At 44.2% G+C, this 26,902-nt stretch overlaps 1 protein-coding gene across 1 annotated transcript; it reads right to left on the bottom strand.

Annotated features, from left to right (window-relative positions):
- Positions 1-784: 784 nt before the first annotated feature.
- LOC140116396 (ecto-ADP-ribosyltransferase 5-like) lies at positions 785-25,832 on the bottom strand. Its single transcript, XM_072132924.1, has 5 exons — positions 25,745-25,832; positions 12,151-12,226; positions 1,880-2,558; positions 1,283-1,315; positions 785-1,110 (listed from the first exon to the last, which is right to left on the bottom strand). The coding sequence occupies exons 2-5, from the start codon at positions 12,211-12,213 to the stop codon at positions 1,043-1,045; spliced, it is 843 nt and encodes a 280-aa protein (XP_071989025.1). The 5' UTR covers positions 12,214-12,226; positions 25,745-25,832; the 3' UTR covers positions 785-1,042.
- Between the last annotated feature and the right edge of the window lie 1,070 nt (positions 25,833-26,902).

Below are 26,902 nucleotides of genomic sequence, written 5' to 3'. Positions count from 1 at the left end.
CCTCCTCCGTCTCGGTGTATGTGAGTGCTAATTTTTTTTTGAAATTCCGCAGTTTTTCCGAATCTGTCAGGTTTTCCGACGGACAGGCCCCCCCATTTCTGTTGCGTCAAAGCCGACGCCGATGCGCCACAATCTGATCGTGTGCGCCAAAATCCCGGGGCAATTCGGTACAAATCGGAAAAATTCAGGAATCCCGGCACAAAAACGCGATTCGAACCCTTAGTAAATGTGCCCCACTGTGTGCTATTCCCTGAGAGGTGTGTGTGACACTTACCTGCAAATAAATCCTTGTCTCTTGGATGATATCGCAGCACAACTCTGCCCCCTATGCAGCTCCTGAATGACAGACTTACAGAACATCCACCACCAGGATGAAGGATTGTAAACCAGGTACACTGACACACTGTGGTGCGCCCCCTCTTCGTATGCCCTCATTTTTACAAATAAAAAAGGCTTTTACAATTATGCAAATGAGCTTGAGGGGCTCTGTGTTTTATTGGTGCTAATGGAGCATGGTGCCCCTCAGGCTCATTTGCATAATTTTAAAAGCCTTTTTTTTCTCAAAAACAAGGGGGTAGGAAGTTAATAAAGAGCAGATCTTGTCATAGGGGGCACGCACCAGTATGTCAGTGTGCTGGGTGTACAATCCTTCATCCTGCTGGTATGTCCTGTATCTTACTAGGGAACACTTGCTCCTCCCTTCATGCTCCTCCCTTCATACTCCATCAGTACTGAACTATTTTGCCGCTGGAGATATTGGGCTCAGATGCTTGTTTTGCACGGCTCATTTTGAAAATATTTCTGGTGTTTTTAATCGAGAAATGCAAATGTGAAAGGAGCCTCAGGACATAAAGTGTAAAGGATACAAAATATGTAACATAACAGAATAAACATCATAACTCCTCCCCCGCGTCGGGATCCACCAATGAACTGAGACTCGGCTGTGACACAGTAAGAATCATTTTTACATTAAAAAAAAAAAATCTGAAAATTTGCAGAAATATTTGCAGCGGGTGTCCCACGTGGTCATCACTGGAGGCCACTATGAGGAGGTCACTACCAGGAAACACAGCAGGAAGGTCAGCGCCGGGAACCACTGGATCCTCAGCCCTGGAAGAGAAGATGACCTCAGGCTGGAAACAAATCCCTCCATAGACACAGATTTCCCAGAATCCTCTGCCCCTCCCATGTGACACAGACTCACCTGTCCCATATCCCCCTCCCCCACCCACTAATCACCAGAGACCCCCAGTAAGGAAGGAATGACCCCTAATACACTCACCTCCACTTGCAACGCAGGTGTTAGAGCGGCCACCTACAACACAAGACATGCAGGTGAGGCACAAATATGAGGTACAAGGTAGAGGCATACAGGAGATATCCAGGTGAGGTGCACAGAGTAGGTATGTTAGAGAGATATACAGGTGAAGTACACAAGTGAGGTACACAGGTAGCATGCTACCCTGACACCTTGGCCTGTCAGGAGACCAGGCCCAAAGCAGAGGTCCACCATCAGGACTCTGATCAGGACACTTGTATCCGGGCCTGAAGCTGTTTATCCATCTTCCTGAGGACCTAAGATCCGACCAACCAGCTCTACCCAGGTGATATTTTGCTGCTGTTGTGGCCGTTGCCATTTTTCCAATAAAGGAATGTAAGTTATGGTTAACAAAGTGCCTCTTAGTGATCCCTGGCCAGGCTGTATACCACCAAGGGCGCCCCGTCCTCCATCACCAGGGATCCCTATTCCCAGGCTTCCTCCAGACACTGATAAAGGCCAGGCCCCGGTGGGGGATGTTGCATATGTACATATATATGGGGCCATACTATGGGGCACTATATTCGGGTTGAGGTGTCCCCCCGGTGTTACCCTCCTCACCTCTCTGTAAGTATTCACAGTTGTAGTAGTGACATCTCTTCTTGGCCGCCCTGAGGGTAAATCTCTGGCCGTCTGGTCCGGTGGTAAAGTTGGTGACTTGGAATATCTCATCCACTGGTACCAGAACCTCTTCTTGCTCCGGGTAGTAGGAGAAATCTTTGATACTGACCCCATAACAGCTGGAGATGGTGAACAAGACGTCCTCCCCAAACTCCTCCGCCTTGGTCCGATTGGTGGACGAGGAGGAGAAGTGGCCCAGGCGGACGTGTTCCCCCATGGTGGGGGCAGTGAATGTCACCCCTGTCAGCCCCCTGTAGACGGTGCGGCAGCGGGCCCCCAGGAGCCCCAGGCCTCGGGTCAGGTAGAAGTGCAGGGAGTGGTAGGGGAAGGTCGGGCTGTAGTCTCTCACCGCCTTGTTGAAGGACTTGTAGACATCTCGGTCATAGTTACTGTAGACCATGATGGCGACGCCGTACTCCTCCCTGAAGCCCTCGGGGACAATCACCCTCATCCTCCGCCATCTCCTGGTGGCGCTGTCCCACGTTGTAGCGAATTCCCGATCCCTGAGTTTCTCTTGCTGCAGCAGCCGGGAGGTGACCTCCTCCTCCATGTCCTGGGCGCAGCCTTCATACTGGTCATCAAAGGAGTTCTCAGACATGTCCAGTGTGGACGTCCAGGACTGTAATCAGAGGAAAGGTCTATAATCCACCAGTTACATCGAGTGATACCAGAACACGGACACGGCAGAGTATATATATATACTGCCCTGTATATGAGGAGAATCCTCCAGACCTGCACTACTCTTACATATCTACCAAGTCATGAATGTATATCTATAGGGGAAATATAAGCAACAAAACTAATCCACTAAGGAGACACCAAGGTAGACAGTCACCTGTATGCACCAGGTAATCTCCAATTGGTACCGCCGTTTGTAAACCTGAATTGGTATTTTAGCGGATACCAAAAGATTGAAAAGTACTGACCACAATAATTCAAATATTGAAAAGCAGAAAGTGGCTATATTAAAATATAACTTTTACTAGGTCAACCAATAAAAAAATAGGACGTACAGATCACACAAATAACATTGAATGACGCCGCTCAGCCATAGGCTACCATTACTAGATAGAATGTTATCGTGTGCAGCCAAAACAAGAGTCACAAGGATTAATACTCTTATACACCGGACATCACTGGAGCAGCCATTAGACACTACTCTTAGACTTATGGTCGTATATGACGAAAGCAATTATGTATAGTCAAAACAGGAGTAGCATAAATTATAAATCATATAGGGCACAGTTGGATAGATAATTTCATGAAACAGTTTGTTACACGATGCTCTTATACTACAGAGGGTGGATCACAAGAGCCTTACATATATAACCACAAATGACATAGAAATGAGAAGATGGAGCGGTCTCACCCAGTCATGCAGCTTGATGGATAATGGCTCGATTGTGGTGTAGGGATGACACGGGACAGGTAGCTCCGATGGGGAGGTATCCCTAGTCTTGACTTCTCCTGTCACCCCTTTGCTCCCGCCCTGACAAGAGCGGTCCCACACTTGCCCTGGTGTCTATGCTGTCCCTAGATGTTCATAGGGTGTTGAAGGACCTTTCAGGCAGTTGTCTTTAGATTCCTTTCAGGCAGTTGTCTTTAGATCCCAACGCGTTTCCCCCCGTTTCTTACGGGGTTCATCAGGGGATATCAAGCACGTGATGACTCGGCACCGGATCAGGTTACCAGAGTCAATGCCTGACAAATGCTTCCCCGAGTGCCGAGGTAAGCAATAGTGAGGATTGGCAGTGGCCGTTCCTCCAGAAGACCCGGCCGGCACTGGCGTGCACGTCTCTATGCTGGCGTGCATGCCAGCATAGAGACGTGCACGCCAGCATAGAGACGTGCACGCCAGCATAGAGACGTGCAGAAAACGGGGGGAAACGCGCAAGAAACGGGGGGAAACGCGTTGGGATTTAAAGACAACTGCCTGAAAGGAATCTAAAGACAACTGCCTGAAAGGTCCTTCAACACCCTATGAACATCTAGGGACAGCATAGACACCAGGGCAAGTGTGGGACCGCCCTTGTCAGGGCGGGAGCAAAGGGGTGACAGGAGAAGTCAAGACTAGGGATACCTCCCCATCGAGCCATTATCCATCAAGCTGCATGACTGGGTGAGACCGCTCCATCTTCTCATTTCTATGTCATTTGTGGTGATATATGTAAGGCTCTTGTGATCCACCCTCTGTAGTATAAGAGCATCGTGTAACAAACTGTTTCATGAAATCATCTATCCAACTGTGCCCTATATGATTTATAATTTATGCTACTCCTGTTTTGACTATACATAATTGCTTTCGTCATATACGACCATAAGTCTAAGAGTAGTGTCTAATGGCTGGTCCAGTGATGTCCGGTGTATAAGAGTATTAATCCTTGTGACTCTTGTTTTGGCTATACACGATAACATTCTATCTAGTAATGGTAGTCTATGGCTGAGCGGCGTCATTCAATGTTATTTGTGTGATCTGTACGTCCTATTTTTTTATTGGTTGACCTAGTAAAAGTTATATTTTAATATAGCCACTATCTGCTTTTCAATATATCTATAGGGGATTCTACTATCCTGTATATATGGGCACAGCACAGTACTACTACTCCTATCCTGTATATATGGGTGTAGCACAGTACTACTACTCCTATCCTGTATATATGGGTGTAGCACAGTACTACTACTCCTATCCTGTATATATGGGCACAGCACAGTACTACTACTCCTATCCTGTATATATGGGCACAGCACAGTACTACTACTCCTATCCTGTATATATGGGCACAGCACAGTACTACTACTCCTATCCTGCATATATGGGTACAGTACTACTACTCCTATCCTGTATATATGGGTACAGCACAGTACTACTACTCCTATCCTGTATATATGGGCACAGCACAGTACTACTACTCCTATCCTGTATATATGGGTACAGCACAGTACTACTACTCCTATCCTGTATGTATGGGCACAGCACAGTACTACTACTCCTATCCTGTATATATGGGTACAGCACAGTACTACTACTCCTATCCTGTATATATGGGCACAGCACAGTACTACTGCTCCTATCCTGTATATATGGACACAGCACAGTACTACTACTCCTATCCTGTATATATGGGCACAGCACAGTACTACTGCTCCTATCCTGTATATATGGACACAGCACAGTACTACTACTCCTATCCTGTATATATGGGCACAGCACAGTACTACTACTCCTATCCTGTATATATGGGCACTGCACAGTACTAGTACCCCTATCCTGTATATATGGGCACAGCACAGTACTACTACTCCTATCCTGTATATATGGACACACCACAGTACTACTACTCCTATCCTGTATATATGGACACACCACAGTACTACTACTCCTATCCTGTATATATGGACACACCACAGTACTACTACTCCTATCCTGTATATATGGGCACAGTACAGTACTACTACTCCTATCCTATATATATGGGCACAGCACAGTACTACTACCCCTATCCTGTATATATGGGTACAGCACAGTACTACTACTCCTATCCTGTATGTATGGGCACAGCACAGTACTACTACTCCTATCCTGTATATATGGGTACAGCACAGTACTACTACTCCTATCCTGTATATATGGACACAGCACAGTACTACTACTCCTATCCTGTATATATGGACACAGCACAGTACTACTACTCCTATCCTGTATATATGGGCACAGCACAGTAATACTACTCCTATCCTGTATATATGGACACAGCACAGTACTACTAATCCTATCCTGTATATATGGGTACAGCACAGTACTACTACTCCTATCCTGTATATATGGACACAGCACAGTACTACTACTCCTATCCTGTATATATGGACACAGCACAGTACTACTACTCCTATCCTGTATATATGGGCACAGCACAGTAATACTACTCCTATCCTGTATATATGGACACAGCACAGTACTACTAATCCTATCCTGTATATATGGGTACAGCACAGTACTACTACTCCTATCCTGTATATATAGGCACAGCACAGTACTACTACTGCTATCCTGTATATAGGGGCACAGCACAGTACTACTACTCCTATCCTGTATATATGGACACAGCACAGTACTACTACTCCTATCCTGTATATATGAGCACAGCACAGTACTACTACTCCTATCCTGTATATATGAGCACAGCACAGTACTACTACGCCTATCCTGTATAAATGGACACAGCACAGTACTATTACTCCTATCTTGTATATATGGACACAGCACAGTACTACTACTCCTATCCTGTATATATGGGCACATCACAGTACTACTACTCCTATCCTGTATATATGGGCACTGCACAGTACTAGTACCCCTATCCTGTATATATGGGCACAGCACAGTACTACTACTCCTATCCTGTATATATGGACACACCACAGTACTACTACTCCTATCCTGTATATATGGACACACCACAGTACTACTACTCCTATCCTGTATATATGGACACACCACAGTACTACTACTCCTATCCTGTATATATGGGCACAGTACAGTACTACTACTCCTATCCTATATATATGGGCACTGCACAGTACTACTACTCCTATCCTGTATATATGGACACACCACAGTACTACTACTCCTATCCTGTATATATGGACACACCACAGTACTACTACTCCTATCCTGTATATATGGACACACCACAGTACTACTACTCCTATCCTGTATATATGGGCACAGTACAGTACTACTACTCCTATCCTATATATATGGGCACAGCACAGTACTACTACTCCTATCCTGTATATATTGGTACAGCACGGTACTACTACTCCTATCCTGTATATATGGGTACAGCACGGTACTACTACTCCTATCCTGTATATATGGACACAGCACAGTAATACTTCTCCTATCCTGTATATATGGACACAGCACAGTACTACTACTCCTATCCTGTATATATGGGCACAGCCCAGTACTACTACTCCTATCCTGTATGTATGAGCACAGCACAGTACTACTACTCCTATCCTGTATATATGGGCACAGCACAGTACTACTACTCCTATACTGTATATATGGTTACAGCACAGTACTACTACTCCTATCCTGTATATATGGGCACAGCACAGTACTACTACTCCTATCCTGTATATATGGACACAGCACAGTACTACTACTCCTATCCTGTATATATGTACACAGCACAGTACTACTACTCCTATCCTGTATATATGGGCACAGCACAGTACTACTACTCCTATCCTGTATATATGGACACAGCACAGTACTACTACTCCTATCCTGTATATATGTACACAGCACAGTACTACTACTTCTATCCTGTATATATGGGTACAGCACAGTACTACTACTCCTATCCTGTATATATGGGCACAGTACAGTACTACTACTCCTATCCTGTATATATGGGCACGGCACAGTACTACTATGCCTATCCTGTATATATGAGCACAGCACAGTACTACTACTTATATCCTGTATGTATATGCACAGCACAGTACTACTACTCCTATCCTGTATATATGGGCAGAGCACAGTACTACTACTCCTATCCTGTATATATGGGCACTGCACAGTACTAGTACCCCTATCCTGTATATATGGGCACAGCACAGTACTACTACTCCTATCCTGTATATATGGGCACAGCACAGTACTGCTGCTCCTATCCTGTATATATGGGCACAGCACAGTACTACTACTCCTATCCTGTATATATGGACACACCACAGTACTACTACTCCTATCCTGTATATATGGACACACCACAGTACTACTACTCCTATCCTGTATATATGGACACACCACAGTACTACTACTCCTATCCTGTATATATGGGCACAGTACAGTACTACTACTCCTATCCTATATATATGGGCACAGCACAGTACTACTACCCCTATCCTGTATATATGGGTACAGCACAGTACTACTACTCCTATCCTGTATGTATGGGCACAGCACAGTACTACTACTCCTATCCTGTATATATGGGTACAGCACAGTACTACTACTCCTATCCTGTATATATGGACACAGCACAGTACTACTACTCCTATCCTGTATATATGGACAAAGCACAGTACTACTACTCCTATCCTGTATATATGAGCACAGCACAGTACTACTACTCCTATCCTGTATATATGGGCACAGCACAGTACTACTACTCCTATCCTGTATATATGGACACAGCACAGTACTACTACTCCTATCCTGTATATATGGACACAGCACAGTACTACTAATCCTATCCTGTATATATGGACACAGTACAGTACTACTACTCCTATCCTGTATGGGCACAGCACAGAACTACTACTCCTATCCTGTATATATGAGCACAGCACAGTACTACTACGCCTATCCTGTATAAATGGACACAGCACAGTACTACTACTCCTATCTTGTATATATGGACACAGCACAGTACTACTACTCCTATCCTGTATATATGGGCACATCACAGTACTACTACTCCTATCCTGTATATATGAGCACAGCACAGTACTACTATGCCTATCCTGTATAAATGGACACAGCACAGTACTACTACTCCTATCCTGTATGTATATGCACAGCACAGTACTACTACTCCTATCCTGTATATATGGGCACAGCACAGTTCTACTACTCCTATCCTGTATATATGGGCACAGCACAGTTCTACTACTCCTATCCTGTATATATGGGCACAGTACTACTACTCCTATCCTGTATATATGGGCACAGCACAGTACTACTACTCCTATCCTGTATATATGGGCACAGCACAGTACTACTACTCCTATCCTGTATATATGGGCACAGCACAGTACTACTACTCCTATCCTGTATATATGGACACACCACAGTACTACTACTCCTATCCTGTATATATGTACACACCACAGTACTACTACTCCTATCCTGTATATATGGGCACAGTACAGTACTACTACTCCTATCCTATATATATGGGCACTGCACAGTACTACTACTCCTATCCTGTATATATGGACACACCACAGTACTACTACTCCTATCCTGTATATATGGACACACCACAGTACTACTACTCCTATCCTGTATATATGGACACACCACAGTACTACTACTCCTATCCTGTATATATGGGCACAGCACAGTACTACTACTCCTATCCTGTATATATGGGCACAGTACAGTACTACTACTCCTATCCTATATATATGGGCACAGCACAGTACTACTACTCCTATCCTGTATATATTGGTACAGCACGGTACTACTACTCCTATCCTGTATATATGGGTACAGCACAGTACTACTGCTCCTATCCTGTATATATGGGCACAGCACAGTACTACTACTCCTATCCTGTATATAGGGGCACAGCACAGTACCACTACTCCTATCCTGTATATATAGGCACAGCACAGTACTACTACTCCTATCCTGTATATATGGACACAGCACAGTAATACTTCTCCTATCCTGTATATATGGACACAGCACAGTACTACTACTCCTATCCTGTATATATGGGCACAGCCCAGTACTACTACTCCTATCCTGTATGTATGAGCACAGCACAGTACTACTACTCCTATCCTGTATATATGGGCACAGCACAGTACTACTACTCCTATACTGTATATATGGTTACAGCACAGTACTACTACTCCTATCCTGTATATATGGGCACAGCACAGTACTACTACTCCTATCCTGTATATATGGACACAGCACAGTACTACTACTCCTATCCTGTATATATGGGCACAGCACAGTACTACTACTCCTATACTGTATATATGGGCACAGCACAGTACTACTACTCCTATCCTGTATATATGGACACAGCACAGTAATACTTCTCCTATCCTGTATATATGGACACAGCACAGTACTACTACTCCTATCCTGTATATATGGGCACAGCCCAGTACTACTACTCCTATCCTGTATGTATGAGCACAGCACAGTACTACTACTCCTATCCTGTATATATGGGCACAGCACAGTACTACTACTCCTATACTGTATATATGGTTACAGCACAGTACTACTACTCCTATCCTGTATATATGGGCACAGCACAGTACTACTACTCCTATCCTGTATATATGGACACAGCACAGTACTACTACTCCTATCCTGTATATATGTACACAGCACAGTACTACTAGTCCTATCCTGTATATATGGGCACAGCACAGTACTACTACTCCTATCCTGTATATATGGACACAGCACAGTACTACTACTCCTATCCTGTATATATGTACACAGCACAGTACTACTACTTCTATCCTGTATATATGGGTACAGCACAGTACTACTACTCCTATCCTGTATATATGGGCACAGTACAGTACTACTACTCCTATCCTGTATATATGGGCACGGCACAGTACTACTATGCCTATCCTGTATATATGAGCACAGCACAGTACTACTACTCCTATCCTGTATATATGGGCACAGCACAGTACTACTACTCCTATTCTGTATATATGAGCACAGCACAGTACTACTACTCCTATCCTGTATAGATGGACACAGCACAGTACTACTACTCCTATCCTGTATATATGAGCACAGCACAGTACTACTACTCCTATCCTGTATATATGGACACAGCACAGTACTACTACTCCTATCCTGTATATATGGACACAGCACAGTACTACTACTCCTATCCTGTATATATGGGCACAGCACAGTACTACTACTTCTATCTTGTATATATGAGCACAGCACAGTACTACTACTCCTATCCTGTATAGATGGACACAGCACAGTACTACTACTCCTATCCTGTATATATGGACACAGCACAGTACTACTACTCCTATCCTGTATAGATGGACACAGCACAGTACTACTACACCTATCCTGTGTAGATGGGCACAGCACAGTACTACTACTCCTATACTGTATATATGGTTACAGCACAGTACTACTACTCCTATCCTGTATATATGGGCACAGTACAGTACTACTACTCCTATCCTGTATATATGGGCACGGCACAGTACTACTACTCCTATTCTGTATATATGAGCACAGCACAGTACTACTACTCCTATCCTGTATATATGGGCACAGCACAGTACTACTACTCCTATTCTGTATATATGAGCACAGCACAGTACTACTACTCCTATCCTGTATAGATGGACACAGCACAGTACTACTACTCCTATCCTGTATATATGAGCACAGCACAGTACTACTACTCCTATCCTGTATATATGGACACAGCACAGTACTACTACTCCTATCCTGTATATATGGACACAGCACAGTACTACTACTCCTATCCTGTATATATGGGCACAGCACAGTACTACTACTTCTATCTTGTATATATGAGCACAGCACAGTACTACTACTCCTATCCTGTATAGATGGACACAGCACAGTACTACTACTCCTATCCTGTATATATGGACACAGCACAGTACTACTACTCCTATCCTGTATAGATGGACACAGCACAGTACTACTACACCTATCCTGTGTAGATGGGCACAGCACAGTACTACTACTCCTATACTGTATATATGGTTACAGCACAGTACTACTACTCCTATCCTGTATATATGGGCACAGCACAGTACTACTACTCCTATCCTGTATATATGGACACAGCACAGTACTACTACTCCTATCCTGTATATATGGACACACCACAGTACTACTACTCCTATCCTGTATATATGGGTACAGCACAGTACTACTACTCCTATTCTGTATATATGGGCACAGTACAGTACTACTACTCCTATCCTGTATATATGGGCACGGCACAGTACTACTACTCCTATTCTGTATATATGAGCACAGCACAGTACTACTACTCCTATCCTGTATAGATGGACACAGCACAGTACTACTACTCCTATCCTGTATATATGGACACAGCACAGTACTACTACTCCTATCCTGTATATATGGGCACAGCACAGTACTACTACTCCTATCTTGTATATTTGAGCACAGCACAGTACTACTACTCCTATCCTGTATATATGGAAACTGCACAGTACTACTACACCTATCCTGTATAGATGGACACAGCACAGTACTACTACTCCTATCCTTTACTAAGTAAAGTTGATCTTAACTTGATCCCAACACTCAATTCTTTAACTTTTACCCAGTTTTAGTAATTTGCACCCAATTTCATGATAACTTTTGGAAATGTTTTGGGATCTGATGATCTTACCTGAGCTTCTCCAATCAAGAGCGTCAGACAGAGGAGAATGTTCCCGCCCCCGAGGAGCCGCATGATGGTCTCTACGCTGAGAAAGGAGAAACATGTCACATGACCCCTAGTGGTTATTGAAATGCTTTAAGTTTGGGTCTTAAAGGGGTTGTCCACCTCATGTATTTTGTATTGTGAGTGAGCGAGGGGGATGATATAAGGAAATGTACTAATATACATCCTCCACTACATCAAATACCTGCAGATGGAGAGTCCTGTGATGTTTATTTGACCAGGAGCAATCGCCCTGCCAGGAGCAATCGCCCTGCCAGGACTTTGATCTTCTATTTCCTCATTGAGGATGACAGGATCTTCATCTTTATGGGAGATGAGAGAAGAGTCTGGAATTGTTCATTCTCCGTCCCCTGGCCCACGCTCACCTCTCCAGGATCCTGCTCCCGTCCCGGCTAGACCGTGTGCACATCCCCGCTCCCTAGGGCAAGCACGAGCCGGCACTCAAAGATTTATAGGGCCAGCACCCTTAATTGGCGCTGGCACTTTCGGGTATCACTCCCCAACGGATCTTTTAGCCAAAAGCCATAGAGAGAGCTCTGTGTTCCTTGCTCCTTGTTCCCGTTCCTGCTTGCCATGATCTCCTGGTGCCGACCCCGTACCTGACCTCTGACCTCTGCATCTCTGCCGCCTGCCCTGACTGCCTGAATCTGTACTTAGACCTCGGCTGTCACCGCAGGCTAGTCGCACCTGTGGAACGACCTGGTGGTACCCTGCCGCAGCAGCAAGACCATCCCACTGTGCGGTGGCTCTGGTGAAGGCCGGGTGTTGGCTAGTCCAGAGGGTCCACTGAACCCTGACAATATATACCAGAGGTGGCGAACCTATGGCACGGGTGCCGGAGGTGGCACTCGGAGCACTTTCTGTGGGCACTCAGGCCATTGACCCCAGGACAGAGTTCACCAAACAGGACCAAATCCACCAAATCTTCCTGCAGTCCCAGGCAACTTATGAGATGCTGCAATCAACGACATTTCATTGGCTGATGGGAACTGCAGGAAAAGTGAGAAGGTGCCGACAGAACTGCAATGCCTTTGGAGGTCCTGCTGCTGGACCCACCATTCTTCCTGTACAGAGAGACCCTGGAGAGAAGCTACAATGATAGTCTGAAGTTGCCCTCCTTCTTTCAACTGTATTGGTGGCCTCAGGGGGCAGATACGATTGATAGATGTGGAAGAGCAGGGAGCAGTAAGTTACTGTATAAAATGCCACGTTGCCTCTTCCCGGGAAATAAGTGGGATTTTGGTTGTAGTTTGGGCACTCGGTCTATAAAAGGTTCTCTCCATCACTGCTATATACTAATTGTGTCTAGTTATTGGTATTTCTTTTATTTCCTCTGTTATAATGAATCTGTTCTAGTATATGATATCTATAAGGGGGGTAACTAGTATATGATATCTATAAGGTGGGTAACTAGTATATGATATCTATAAGGGGGGTAACTAGTATATGATATCTATAAGGGGTGTAACTAGTATATGATATCTATAAGGGGGGTAACTAGTATATGATATCTATAAGGGGGGTAACTAGTATATGATATCTATAAGGGGGGTCACTAGTATATGATATCTATAAGGGGGGTAACTAGTATTTGATATCTATAAGGGGGGTAACTAGTATATGATATCTATAAGGGGGTAACTAGTATATGATATATCTATAAGGGGGGTAACTAGTATATGATATCTATAAGGGGGTAACTAGCATATGATATCTATAAGGGGGTAACTAGTATATGATATATCTATAACGGCGGTAACTAGTATATGATATATCTATAATGGGGGTAACTAGTATAAGATATATCTATAAGGGGGGTAACTAGTATATGATATCTATAAGGGGGGTAACTAGTATATGATATATCTATAAGGGGGGTAACTAGTATATGATATATCTATAAGGGGGTAACTAGTATATGATATCTATAAGGGGGGGTAACTAGTATATGATATACCTATAAGGAGGGTAACTAGTATATGATATCTATAAGGGGGGTAACTAGTATATGATATCTATAAGGGGGGTAACTAGTATATGATATATCTATAAGGGGGGTAACTAGTATATGATATCTATAAGAGGAGTAACTAGTATATGATATCTATAAGGGGGGTAATTAGTATATGATATATCTATAAGGGGGGTAACTAGTATATGATATATCTATAAGGGGGTAACTAGTATATGATATCTATAAGGGGGGTCACTAGTATATGATATCTATAATGGGGTCACTAGTATTTGATATCTTTAAGGGGGGTAACTAGTATATGATATCTATAAGGGGGGTCACTAGTATATGATATCTATAAGGGGGTAACTAGTATATGATATCTATAAGGGGGGTAACTAGTATATGTTATCTATAAGGGGGTAACTAATATATGATATCTATAAGGGGGGTAACTAGTATATGATATATCTATAACGGCGGTAACTAGTATATGATATATCTATAATGGGGGTAACTAGTATATGATATATCTATAAGGGGGGTAACTAGTAAATTATATCTATAAGGGGGGTAACTAGTATATGATATATCTATAAGGGGGGTAACTAGTATATGATATCTATAAGGGGGGTAACTAGTATATGATATCTATAAGGGGGGTAACTAGTATATGATATATCTATAAGGGGGTAACTAGTATATGATATCTATAAGGGGGGTAACTAGTATATGTTATCTATAAGGGGGTAACTAATATATGATATCTATAAGGGGGGTAACTAGTATATGATATATCTATAACGGCGGTAACTAGTATATGATATATCTATAATGGGGGTAACTAGTATATGATATATCTATAAGGGGGGTAACTAGTAAATTATATCTATAAGGGGGGTAACTAGTATATGATATATCTATAAGGGGGGTAACTAGTATATGATATCTATAAGGGGGGTAACTAGTATATGATATATCTATAAGGGGGTAACTAGTATATGATATCTATAAGAGGAGTAATTAGTATATGATATCTATAAGGGGGGTAATTAGTATATGATATATCTATAAGGGGGGTAACTAGTATATGATATATCTATAAGGGGGTAACTAGTATATTATATCTATAAGGGGGGTAACTAGTATATGATATCTATTGGGGGGGTAAATAGTACATGATATCTATAAGGGGGGTAACCAGTATATATCTATAAGAGGGGTAACTAGTATATGATATACCTATAAGGGGGCAATTAGTATATGATATATCTATAAGGGGGGTAACTAGTATATGATATCTATAAGGGGGGTAACTAGTATATTATATCTATAAGAGGAGTAACTAGTATATGATATATCTATAAGGGGGGTAACTAGTAAATGATATCTATAAGGGGGGTAACTAGTATATTATATCTATAAGAGGAGTAACTAGTATATAATATCTATAAGGGGGTAATTAGTATATGATGTATCTATAAGAGGGGTAACTAGTATATGACATCTATAAGGGGGTAACTAGTAAATGATATATCTATAAGGGGGGTAACTAGTATATGATATATCTATAATGGGGGTAACTAGTATATGATATATCTATAAGGGGGTAACTAGTATATGATATCTATAAGGGGGGTAACTAGTATATGATATATCTATAAGGGGGGTAACTAGTATATGATATATCTATAAGGGGGGTAACTAGTATATGATATCTATAAGGGGGGGTAACTAGTATATGATATACCTATAAGGAGGGTAACTAGTATATGATATCTATAAGGGGGGTAACTAGTATATGATATCTATAAGGGGGATAACGAGTATATGATATATCTATAAGGGGGGTAACTAGTATATGATATCTATAAGAGGAGTAACTAGAATATGATATCTATAAGGGGGGTAATTAGTATATGATATATCTATAAGGGGGGTAACTAGTATATGATATATCTATAAGGGGGTAACTAGTATATGATATCTATAAGGGGGGTCACTAGTATATGATATCTATAATGGGGTCACTAGTATATGATATCTATAAGGGGGGTAACTAGTATATGATATCTATAAGGGGGGTCACTAGTATATGATATCTATAAGGGGGTAACTAGTATATGATATCTATAAGGGGGGTAACTAGTATATGTTATCTATAAGGGGGTAACTAATATATGATATCTATAAGGGGGGTAACTAGTATATGATATATCTATAACGGCGGTAACTAGTATATGATATATCTATAATGGGGGTAACTAGTATATGATATATCTATAAGGGGGGTAACTAGTAAATTATATCTATAAGGGGGGTAACTAGTATATGATATATCTATAAGGGGGGTAACTAGTATATGATATCTATAAGGGGGGTAACTAGTATATGATATCTATAAGGGGGGTAACTAGTATATGATATATCTATAAGGGGGTAACTAGTATATGATATCTATAAGAGGAGTAACTAGTATATGATATCTATAAGGGGGGTAATTAGTATATGATATATCTATAAGGGGGGTAACTAGTATATGATATATCTATAAGGGGGTAACTAGTATATGATATCTATAAGGGGGGTAACTAGTATATGATATCTTTTGGGGGGTAAATAGTACATGATATCTATAAGGGGGGTAACTAGTATATGATATATCTATAAGGGGGGTAACCAGTATATATCTATAAGAGGGGTAACTAGTATATGATATACCTATAAGGGGGCAATTAGTATATGCTATATCTATAAGGGGGGTAACTAGTATATGATATCTATAAGGGGGGTAACTAGTATATTATATCTATAAGAGGAGTAACTAGCATATAATATCTATAAGGGGGTAATTAGTATATGATGTATCTATAAGAGGGGTAACTAGTATATGACATCTATAAGGGGGTAACTAGTAAATGATATATCTATAAGGGGGGTAACTAGTAAATGATATATCTATAAGGGGGTAACTAGTATATGATATCTATAAGGAGGGTAACTAGTATATGATATCTATAAGGGGGTAACTAGTATATGATATATCTATAAGGGGGGTAACTAGTATATGATATCTATAAGGGGGTAACTAGTATATGATATCTATAAGGGGGTAACTAGTATATGATATATCTATAAGGGGGGTAACTAGTATATGATATCTATAAGGGGGGGTAACTAGTATATGATATCTATAAGGGGGGTAACTAGTATATGATATCTATAAGGGGGTAACTAGTATATGATATCTATAAGGGGGGTAACTAGTATATGACTGTCTATAGAGACTACAGAAGGGCTGGGAAAGAAGGAATCAGCAGCTGCTCCCAAAGGTAGATTCCTCAGAAAAGAAGGTCCCGGCAGGCGGCTGGTTCCTGGTGAAGGTCCTGCACACAGGTATCTTGAAGATGATGCTGTAAATGTGTACGTTATGTCACAGAGCTGCAGAAGTAATCACTGGATACATTGTATGCAGCCTGTGTATGTAGCTCCTAGGTTACTGGATCATCACTACTACCACAATCATCTCTACTACTCCCATCATTACTAATATCACAATAACCTCTACTACAACCACAATCATCTCTACTACTGCAACACCCCTGCCAATACAATACCCCTGCAGGCTGCTAGTTGTGAACAGCGCCCTCTCCAGGTCAGGAGCTGTCGGAGGAAGTCATGAATCATCTAGTAAATTCTAGCCCTGGGAGTTTATGTAATTGCAGCTGTAGTCTCTGCCTGGACAGGCAAGGGTTAAATGGGTGTAAGTTATTGACCAATTATGTGGCTGTATTGTACACTGGAGTGTGATTGGAGAGGTGCTACCACCTGACCAGGGGGAGGATAAAACCCCTGTACAGGGGGAGCACATGGTCTTAGTCTTTGTCCGCAGTCCAGACCACATGCACAGAGTGATTAGAGAGTCAGTGTGTAGTGCACCTTCAGTGCTGTCACAGAAACCAATCCCAGGGACTGAGTCTGGAGACTCTCATCCAGAGCTGCAGCTTCCACAGTTTGGACACAGCTCCATCTCAGCTATTTTATTCCTGAGGACCCTCTCCATGGCCACTCCAGTACCAGAATCTGCTGTTGACCATTTTGGCCATTGCCTGCTGTTCAGAACTGTGAGTTGATTTGCATAATGTTGGCTCCGTCTAATCCCTGGATACGGCTGTTACCACCACGGGCTCCACATCCATTATCCAGGGACCTATCTTACAGACACTCAGGGGTTGCCCCAGGGAGATCCAGCACATCAGCCTCTTCCTCCATATTTCCTGCACACACCACCTGCTGGAGAGCTGCCAGGCTGTAGGACAGTCCTCCGGTCCCCATACCAAGCACCGTGACCACAGCGTGCCCTAGGCCACAACCGCCAGGCACTCCGGTATTCTGGGCCCAGCTGCCTACAGGCCCCAAGAAAAGGCTAGGCCCCGGGGGGAAGTGGCACTACTCTCATCACTACTACTACCATCATCCCTACCACTACTACCACAATTATATCCATCACCTCAACTACTACTTCACTATTTTTGCACCCGGACACCGAGTCATTGGTTACACTACAAGGTTTTCTCTCTTTGCTTCTATTTAAGTAAAGTCCTGCCAGAAGTATGTGCCCCCCTCCTCTATTACTAAGCGTCTCTACTATCCTCTCCCCAGATATACAACAGCCACTACTAGGGAGAGGTAAGTATGTGCCCCCTCCTCTATTACTAAGCGTCTCTACTATCCTCTCCCCAGATATACAACAGCCACTACTAGGGAGAGGTAAGTATGTGCCCCCCTCCTCTATTACTAAGCGTCTCTACTATCCTCTCCCCAGATATACAACAGCCACTACTAGGGAGAGGTAAGTATGTGCCCCCTCCTCTATTACTAAGCGTCTCTACTATCCTCTCCCCAGATATACAACAGCCACTACTAGGGAGAGGTAAGTATGTGCCCCCTCCTCTATTACTAAGCATCTCTACTATCCTCTCCCCAGATATACAACAGCCACTACTAGGGAGAGGTAAGTATGTGTCCCCCTCCTCTATTACTAAGCATCTCTACTATCCTCTCCCCAGATATACAACAGCCACTACTAGGGAGAGGTAAGTATGTGCCGCCCTCCTCTATTACTAAGCGTCTCTACTATCCTCTCCCCAGATATACAACAGCCACTACTAGGGAGAGGTAAGTATGTGCCCCCCTCCTCTATTACTAAGCGTCTCTACTATCCTCTCCCCAGATATACAACAGCCACTACTAGGGAGAGGTAAGTATGTGCCCCCTCCTCTATTACTAAGCGTCTCTACTATCCTCTCCCCAGATATACAACAGCCACTACTAGGGAGAGGTAAGTATGTGCCCCCCTCCTCTATTACTAAGCGTCTCTACTATCCTCTCCCCAGATATACAACAGCCACTACTAGGGAGAGGTAAGTATGTGCCGCCCTCCTCTATTACTAAGCGTCTCTACTATCCTCTCCCCAGATATACAACAGCCACTACTAGGGAGAGGTAAGTATGTGCCCCCCTCCTCTATTACTAAGCGTCTCTACTATCCTCTCCCCAGATATACAACAGCCACTACTAGGGAGAGGTTAGTATGTGCCCCCCTCCTCTATTACTAAGCGTCTCTACTATCCTCTCCCCAGATATACAACAGCCACTACTAGGGAGAGGTAAGTATGTGTCCCCCTCCTCTATTACTAAGCATCTCTACTATCCTCTCCCCAGATATACAACAACCACTACTAGGGAGAGGTAAGTATGTGCCGCCCTCCTCTATTACTAAGCGTCTCTACTATCCTCTCCCCAGATATACAACAGCCACTACTAGGGAGAGGTAAGTATGTGCCGCCCTCCTCTATTACTAAGCGTCTCTACTATCCTCTCCCCAGATATACAACAGCCACTACTAGGGAGAGGTAAGTATGTGCCGCCCTCCTCTATTACTAAGCGTCTCTACTATCCTCTCCCCAGATATACAACAGCCACTACTAGGGAGAGGTAAGTATGTGCCGCCCTCCTCTATTACTAAGCGTCTCTACTATCCTCTCCCCAGATATACAACAGCCACTACTAGGGAGAGGTAAGTATGTGCCGCCCTCCTCTATTACTAAGCGTCTCTACTATCCTCTCCCCAGATATACAACAGTTACTACTAGGGAGAGGTAAGTATGTGCCCCCCTCCTCTATTACTAAGCGTCTCTACTATCCTCTCCCCAGATATATAACAGCCACTACTAGGGAGAGGTAAGTATGTGCCCCCCTCCTCTATTACTAAGCGTCTCTACTATCCTCTCCCCAGATATACAACAGCCACTACTAGGGAGAGGTAAGTATGTGCCCCCCTCCTCTATTACTAAGCGTCTCTACTATCCTCTCCCCAGATATATAACAGCCACTACTAGGGAGAGGTAAGTATGTGCCCCCCTCCTCTATTACTAAGCGTCTCTACTATCCTCTCCCCAGATATACAACAGCCACTACTAGGGAGAGGTAAGTATGTGCCGCCCTCCTCTATTACTAAGCGTCTCTACTATCCTCTCCCCAGATATACAACAGCCACTACTAGGGAGAGGTAAGTATGTGCCCCCCTCCTCTATTACTAAGCGTCTCTACTATCCTCTCCCCAGATATACAACAGCCACTACTAGGGAGAGGTAAGTATGTGTCCCCCTCCTCTATTACTAAGCGTCTCTACTATCCTCTCCCCAGATATACAACAGCCACTACTAGGGAGAGGTAAGTATGTGCCCCCCTCCTCTATTACTAAGCGTCTCTACTATCCTCTCCCCAGATATACAACAGCCACTACTAGGGAGAGGTAAGTATGTGCCTCCCTCCTCTATTACTAAGCGTCTCTACTATCCTCTCCCCAGATATACAACAGTTACTACTAGGGAGAGGTAAGTATGTGCCCCCCTCCTCTATTACTAAGCGTCTCTACTATCCTCTCCCCAGATATACAACAGTTACTACTAGGGAGAGGTAAGTATGTGCCCCCCTCCTCTATTACTAAGCATCTCTACTATCCTCTCTCCAGATATACAACAGCCACTACTAGGGAGAGGTAAGTATGTGCCCCCCTCCTCTATTACTAAGCGTCTCTACTATCCTCTCCCCAGATATACAACAGCCACTACTAGGGAGAGGTAAGTATGTGCCCCCCTCCTCTATTACTAAGCGTCTCTACTATCCTCTCCCCAGATATACAACAGCCACTACTAGGGAGAGGTAAGTATGTGCCCCCCTCCTCTATTACTAAGCGTCTCTACTATCCTCTCCCCAGATATACAACAGCCACTACTAGGGAGAGGTAAGTATGTGCCCCCCTCCTCTATTACTAAGCGTCTCTACTATCCTCTCCCCAGATATACAACAGCCACTACTAGGGAGAGGTAAGTATGTGCCCCCTCCTCTATTACTAAGCGTCTCTACTATCCTCTCCCCAGATATACAACAGCCACTACTAGGGAGAGGTAAGTATGTGCCCCCCTCCTCTATTACTAAGCGTCTCTACTATCCTCTCCCCAGATATACAACAGCCACTACTAGGGAGAGGTAAGTATGTGCCCCCTTCCTCTATTACTAAGCGTCTCTACTATCCTCTCCCCAGATATACAACAGCCACTACTAGGGAGAGGTAAGTATGTGCCCCCTCCTCTATTACTAAGCGTCTCTACTATCCTCTCCCCAGATATACAACAGCCACTACTAGGGAGAGGTAAGTATGTGCCCCCTCCTCTATTACTAAGCGTCTCTACTATCCTCTCCCCAGATATACAACAGCCACTACTAGGGAGAGGTAAGTATGTGCCCCCTCCTCTATTACTAAGCGTCTCTACTATCCTCTCCCCAGATATACAACAGCCACTACTAGGGAGAGGTAAGTATGTGCCCCCCTCCTCTATTACTAAGCATCTCTACTATCCTCTCTCCAGATATACAACAGCCACTACTAGGGAGAGGTAAGTATGTGCCCCCCTCCTCTATTACTAAGCGTCTCTACTATCCTCTCCCCAGATATACAACAGCCACTACTAGGGAGAGGTAAGTATGTGCCCCCTCCTCTATTACTAAGTGTCTCTACTATCCTCTCCCCAGATATACAACAGCCACTACTAGGGAGAGGTAAGTATGTGCCCCCCTCCTCTATTACTAAGCGTCTCTACTATCCTCTCCCCAGATATACAACAGCCACTACTAGGGAGAGGTAAGTATGTGCCCCCTCCTCTATTACTAAGTGTCTCTACTATCCTCTCCCCAGATATACAACAGCCACTACTAGGGAGAGGTAAGTATGTGCCCCCCTCCTCTATTACTAAGCGTCTCTACTATCCTCTCCCCAGATATACAACAGCCACTACTAGGGAGAGGTAAGTATGTGCCCCCCTCCTCTATTACTAAGCGTCTCTACTATCCTCTCCCCAGATATACAACAGCCACTACTAGGGAGAGGTAAGTATGTGCCGCCCTCCTCTATTACTAAGCGTCTCTACTATCCTCTCCCCAGATATACAACAGCCACTACTAGGGAGAGGTAAGTATGTGCCCCCCTCCTCTATTACTAAGCGTCTCTACTATCCTCTCCCCAGATATACAACAGTTACTACTAGGGAGAGGTAAGTATGTGCCCCCCTCCTCTATTACTAAGCGTCTCTACTATCCTCTCCCCAGATATACAACAGCCACTACTAGGGAGAGGTAAGTATGTGCCCCCCTCCTCTATTACTAAGCGTCTCTACTATCCTCTCCCCAGATATACAACAGCCACTACTAGAGAGAGGTAAGTATGTGCCCCCCTCCTCTATTACTAAGCGTCTCTACTATCCTCTCCCCAGATATACAACAGCCACTACTAGGGAGAGGTAAGTATGTGCCCCCCTCCTCTATTACTAAGCGTCTCTACTATCCTCTCCCCAGATATACAACAGCCACTACTAGGGAGAGGTAAGTATGTGCCCCCTCCTCTATTACTAAGCGTCTCTACTATCCTCTCCCCAGATATACAACAGCCACTACTAGGGAGAGGTAAGTATGTGCCCCCCTCCTCTATTACTAAGCGTCTCTACTATCCTCTCCCCAGATATACAACAGCCACTACTAGGGAGAGGTAAGTATGTGCCCCCTTCCTCTATTACTAAACGTCTCTACTATCCTCTCCCCAGATATACAACAGCCACTACTAGGGAGAGGTAAGTATGTGCCCCCTCCTCTATTACTAAGCGTCTCTACTATCCTCTCCCCAGATATACAACAGCCACTACTAGGGAGAGGTAAGTATGTGCCCCCTCCTCTATTACTAAGCGTCTCTACTATCCTCTCCCCAGATATACAACAGCCACTACTAGGGAGAGGTAAGTATGTGCCCCCCTCCTGTATTACTAAGCGTCTCTACTATCCTCTCCCCAGATATACAACAGCCACTACTAGGGAGAGGTAAGTATGTGCCCCCTCCTCTATTACTAAGCGTCTCTACTATCCTCTCCCCAGATATACAACAGCCACTACTAGGGAGAGGTAAGTATGTGCCCCCCTCCTGTATTACTAAGCGTCTCTACTATCCTCTCCCCAGATATACAACAGCCACTACTAGGGAGAGGTAAGTATGTGCCCCCCTCCTGTATTACTAAGCGTCTCTACTATCCTCTCCCCAGATATACAACAGCCACTACTAGGGAGAGGTAAGTATGTGCCCCCCTCCTCTATTACTAAGCGTCTCTACTATCCTCTCCCCAGATATACAACAGCCACTACTAGGGAGAGGTAAGTATGTGCCCCCTCCTCTATTTCTAAGCGTCTCTACTATCCTCTCCCCAGTGTAGGATTCTCTGCACCCCCTCCCCAGATATACAACAGCCACTACTAGGGAGAGGTAAGTATGTGCCCCCCTCCTCTATTACTAAGCGTCTCTACTATCCTCTCCCCAGATATACAACAGCCACTACTAGGAAGACGTAAGTATGTGCCCCCTCCTCTATTACTAAGCGTCTCTACTATCCTCTCCCCAGATATACAACAGCCACTACTAGGGAGAGGTAAGTATGTGCCCCCTCCTGTATTACTAAGCGTCTCTACTATCCTCTCCCCAGATATACAACAGCCACTACTAGGGAGAGGTAAGTATGTGCCCCCCTCCTCTATTACTAAGCGTCTCTACTATCCTCTCCCCAGATATACAACAGCCACTACTAGGGAGAGGTAAGTATGTGCCCCCCTCCTCTATTACTAAGCGTCTCTACTATCCTCTCCCCAGATATACAACAGCCACTACTAGGGAGAGGTAAGTATGTGCCCCCCTCTTCTATTACTAAGCGTCTCTACTATCCTCTCCCCAGATATACAACAGCCACTACTAGGGAGAGGTAAGTATGTGCCCCCTCCTCTATTACTAAGCGTCTCTACTATCCTCTCCCCAGATATACAACAGCCACTACTAGGGAGAGGTAAGTATGTGCCCCCCTCCTCTATTACTAAGCGTCTCTACTATCCTCTCCCCAGATATACAACAGCCACTACTATGGAGAGGTAAGTATGTGCCCCCCTCCTCTATTACTAAGCGTCTCTACTATCCTCTCCCCAGATATACAACAGCCACTACTAGGGAGAGGTAAGTATGTGCCCCCCTCCTCTATTACTAAGCGTCTCTACTATCCTCTCCCCAGATATACAACAGCCACTACTAGGGAGAGGTAAGTATGTGCCCCCCTCCTCTATTACTAAGCGTCTCTACTATCCTCTCCCCAGATATACAACAGCCACTACTATGGAGAGGTAAGTATGTGCCCCCCTCCTCTATTACTAAGCGTCTCTACTATCCTCTCCCCAGATATACAACAACCACTACTAGGGAGAGGTAAGTATGTGTCCCCCTCCTCTATTACTAAGCATCTCTACTATCCTCTCCCCAGATATACAACAGCCACTACTAGGGAGAGGTAAGTATGTGCCCCCCTCCTCTATTACTAAGCGTCTCTACTATCCTCTCCCCAGATATACAACAGCCACTACTAGGGAGAGGTAAGTATGTGCCCCCCTCCTCTATTACTAAGCGTCTCTACTATCCTCTCCCCAGATATACAACAGCCACTACTAGGGAGAGGTAAGTATGTGCCCCCTCCTCTATTACTAAGTGTCTCTACTATCCTCTCCCCAGATATACAACAGCCACTACTAGGGAGAGGTAAGTATGTGCCCCCCTCCTCTATTACTAAGCGTCTCTACTATCCTCTCCCCGGTGTAGGATTCTCTGCACCCCCTCCCCAGATATACAACAGCCACTACTATGGAGAGGTAAGTATGTGCCCCCCTCCTCTATTACTAAGCGTCTCTACTATCCTCTCCCCAGATATACAACAGCCACTACTAGGGAGAGGTAAGTATGTGCCCCCCTCCTCTATTACTAAGCATCTCTACTACCCCCTCCCCAGATATACAACAGTCACTACTAGGGAGATGTAAGTATGTGCCCCCCTCCTCTATTACTAAGCGTCTCTACTATCCTCTCCCCAGTGTAGGATTGTCTGCACCCCCTCCCCAGATATACTACAGCCACTACTAGGGAGAGGTAAGTACTATGGGGGGGGCACTTACGTGGCTGTGGTCCTTACGTGGCTGCGGTCGGGTGCAGATTCTCGCAGCTTCTGGATGATCTCTTCTCCTTTCTCCCTGTGAGTCGCTTCGTTCTTATTCACGGTTTTTACATTTTACAAAGTGAAACTCACGAGGGGAGAGGAAGCAGCTCCCGCAACCACGTCCTACCAACAACTACCACCTACCTACCTCCAGCCGGATAACTGGGGCCTCCAGTGTCCGTGGTCATAAATCTCTCCCCAAGTCTTATGTATATGGACACAGACCAATAGTACTACTACTACTACTACCAGCATCATCATCTCCTCCTCCACAACACTACTACTACTACCAGCTTCATCATCTCCTCTACTGCTACCAGCATCATCATCTCCTCCTCCACGACACTACTACTACTACTACCAGCATCATCATCTCCTCCTCCACAACACTACTACTACTACTACTACCAGCTTCATCATCTCCTCTACTACTACCAGCATCATCATCTCCTCCTCCACGACACTACTACTACTACTACCAGCATCATCATCTCCTCCTCCACAACACTACTACTACTACTACTACCAGCTTCATCATCTCCTCTACTACTACCAGCATCATCATCTCCTCCTCCACGACACTACCACTACTACTACCAGCTTCATCATCTCCTTTACTACTACCAGCATCATCATCTCCTCCTCCACCGACACTACTACTACTACTACTACTACTACCAGCATCATCATCTCCTCCACCACCGACACTACGACTACTACTACCATCCGCATCATCTCCTCTACTACTACTACTACTATCAGCGTCATCTCCTCCTCCACCGACACTACTACTACCAGCATCATCATCTCCTCCACCACCTACACTACTACTACTACTACCAGCATCATCATCTCCACCACCGACACTACTACTACTACTACCAGCATCATCAGCTCCACCACCGACACTACTAATACTACTACTACTACCAGCATTGTCATCTCCTCCACCACCGACACTACTACTTCTACTATCAGCATCATCTTCTCCACCACCGACACTACTACTACTACCAGCATCATCATCTCCACCACCGGCACTACTACTACTAACAGCATTGTTATCTCCTCCACCACCGACACCACTACTACCAGAATCATCAGTGTGCAGTGTGTA

The sequence above is a fragment of the Engystomops pustulosus genome, chromosome 2, assembly GCF_040894005.1.
Source record: "Engystomops pustulosus chromosome 2, aEngPut4.maternal, whole genome shotgun sequence".
Lineage (NCBI taxonomy): Eukaryota > Metazoa > Chordata > Amphibia > Anura > Leptodactylidae > Engystomops > Engystomops pustulosus.
The sequence above is the reverse complement of the archived record's forward strand: the minus strand, read 5'-3'. Positions and strand labels throughout refer to the sequence as shown.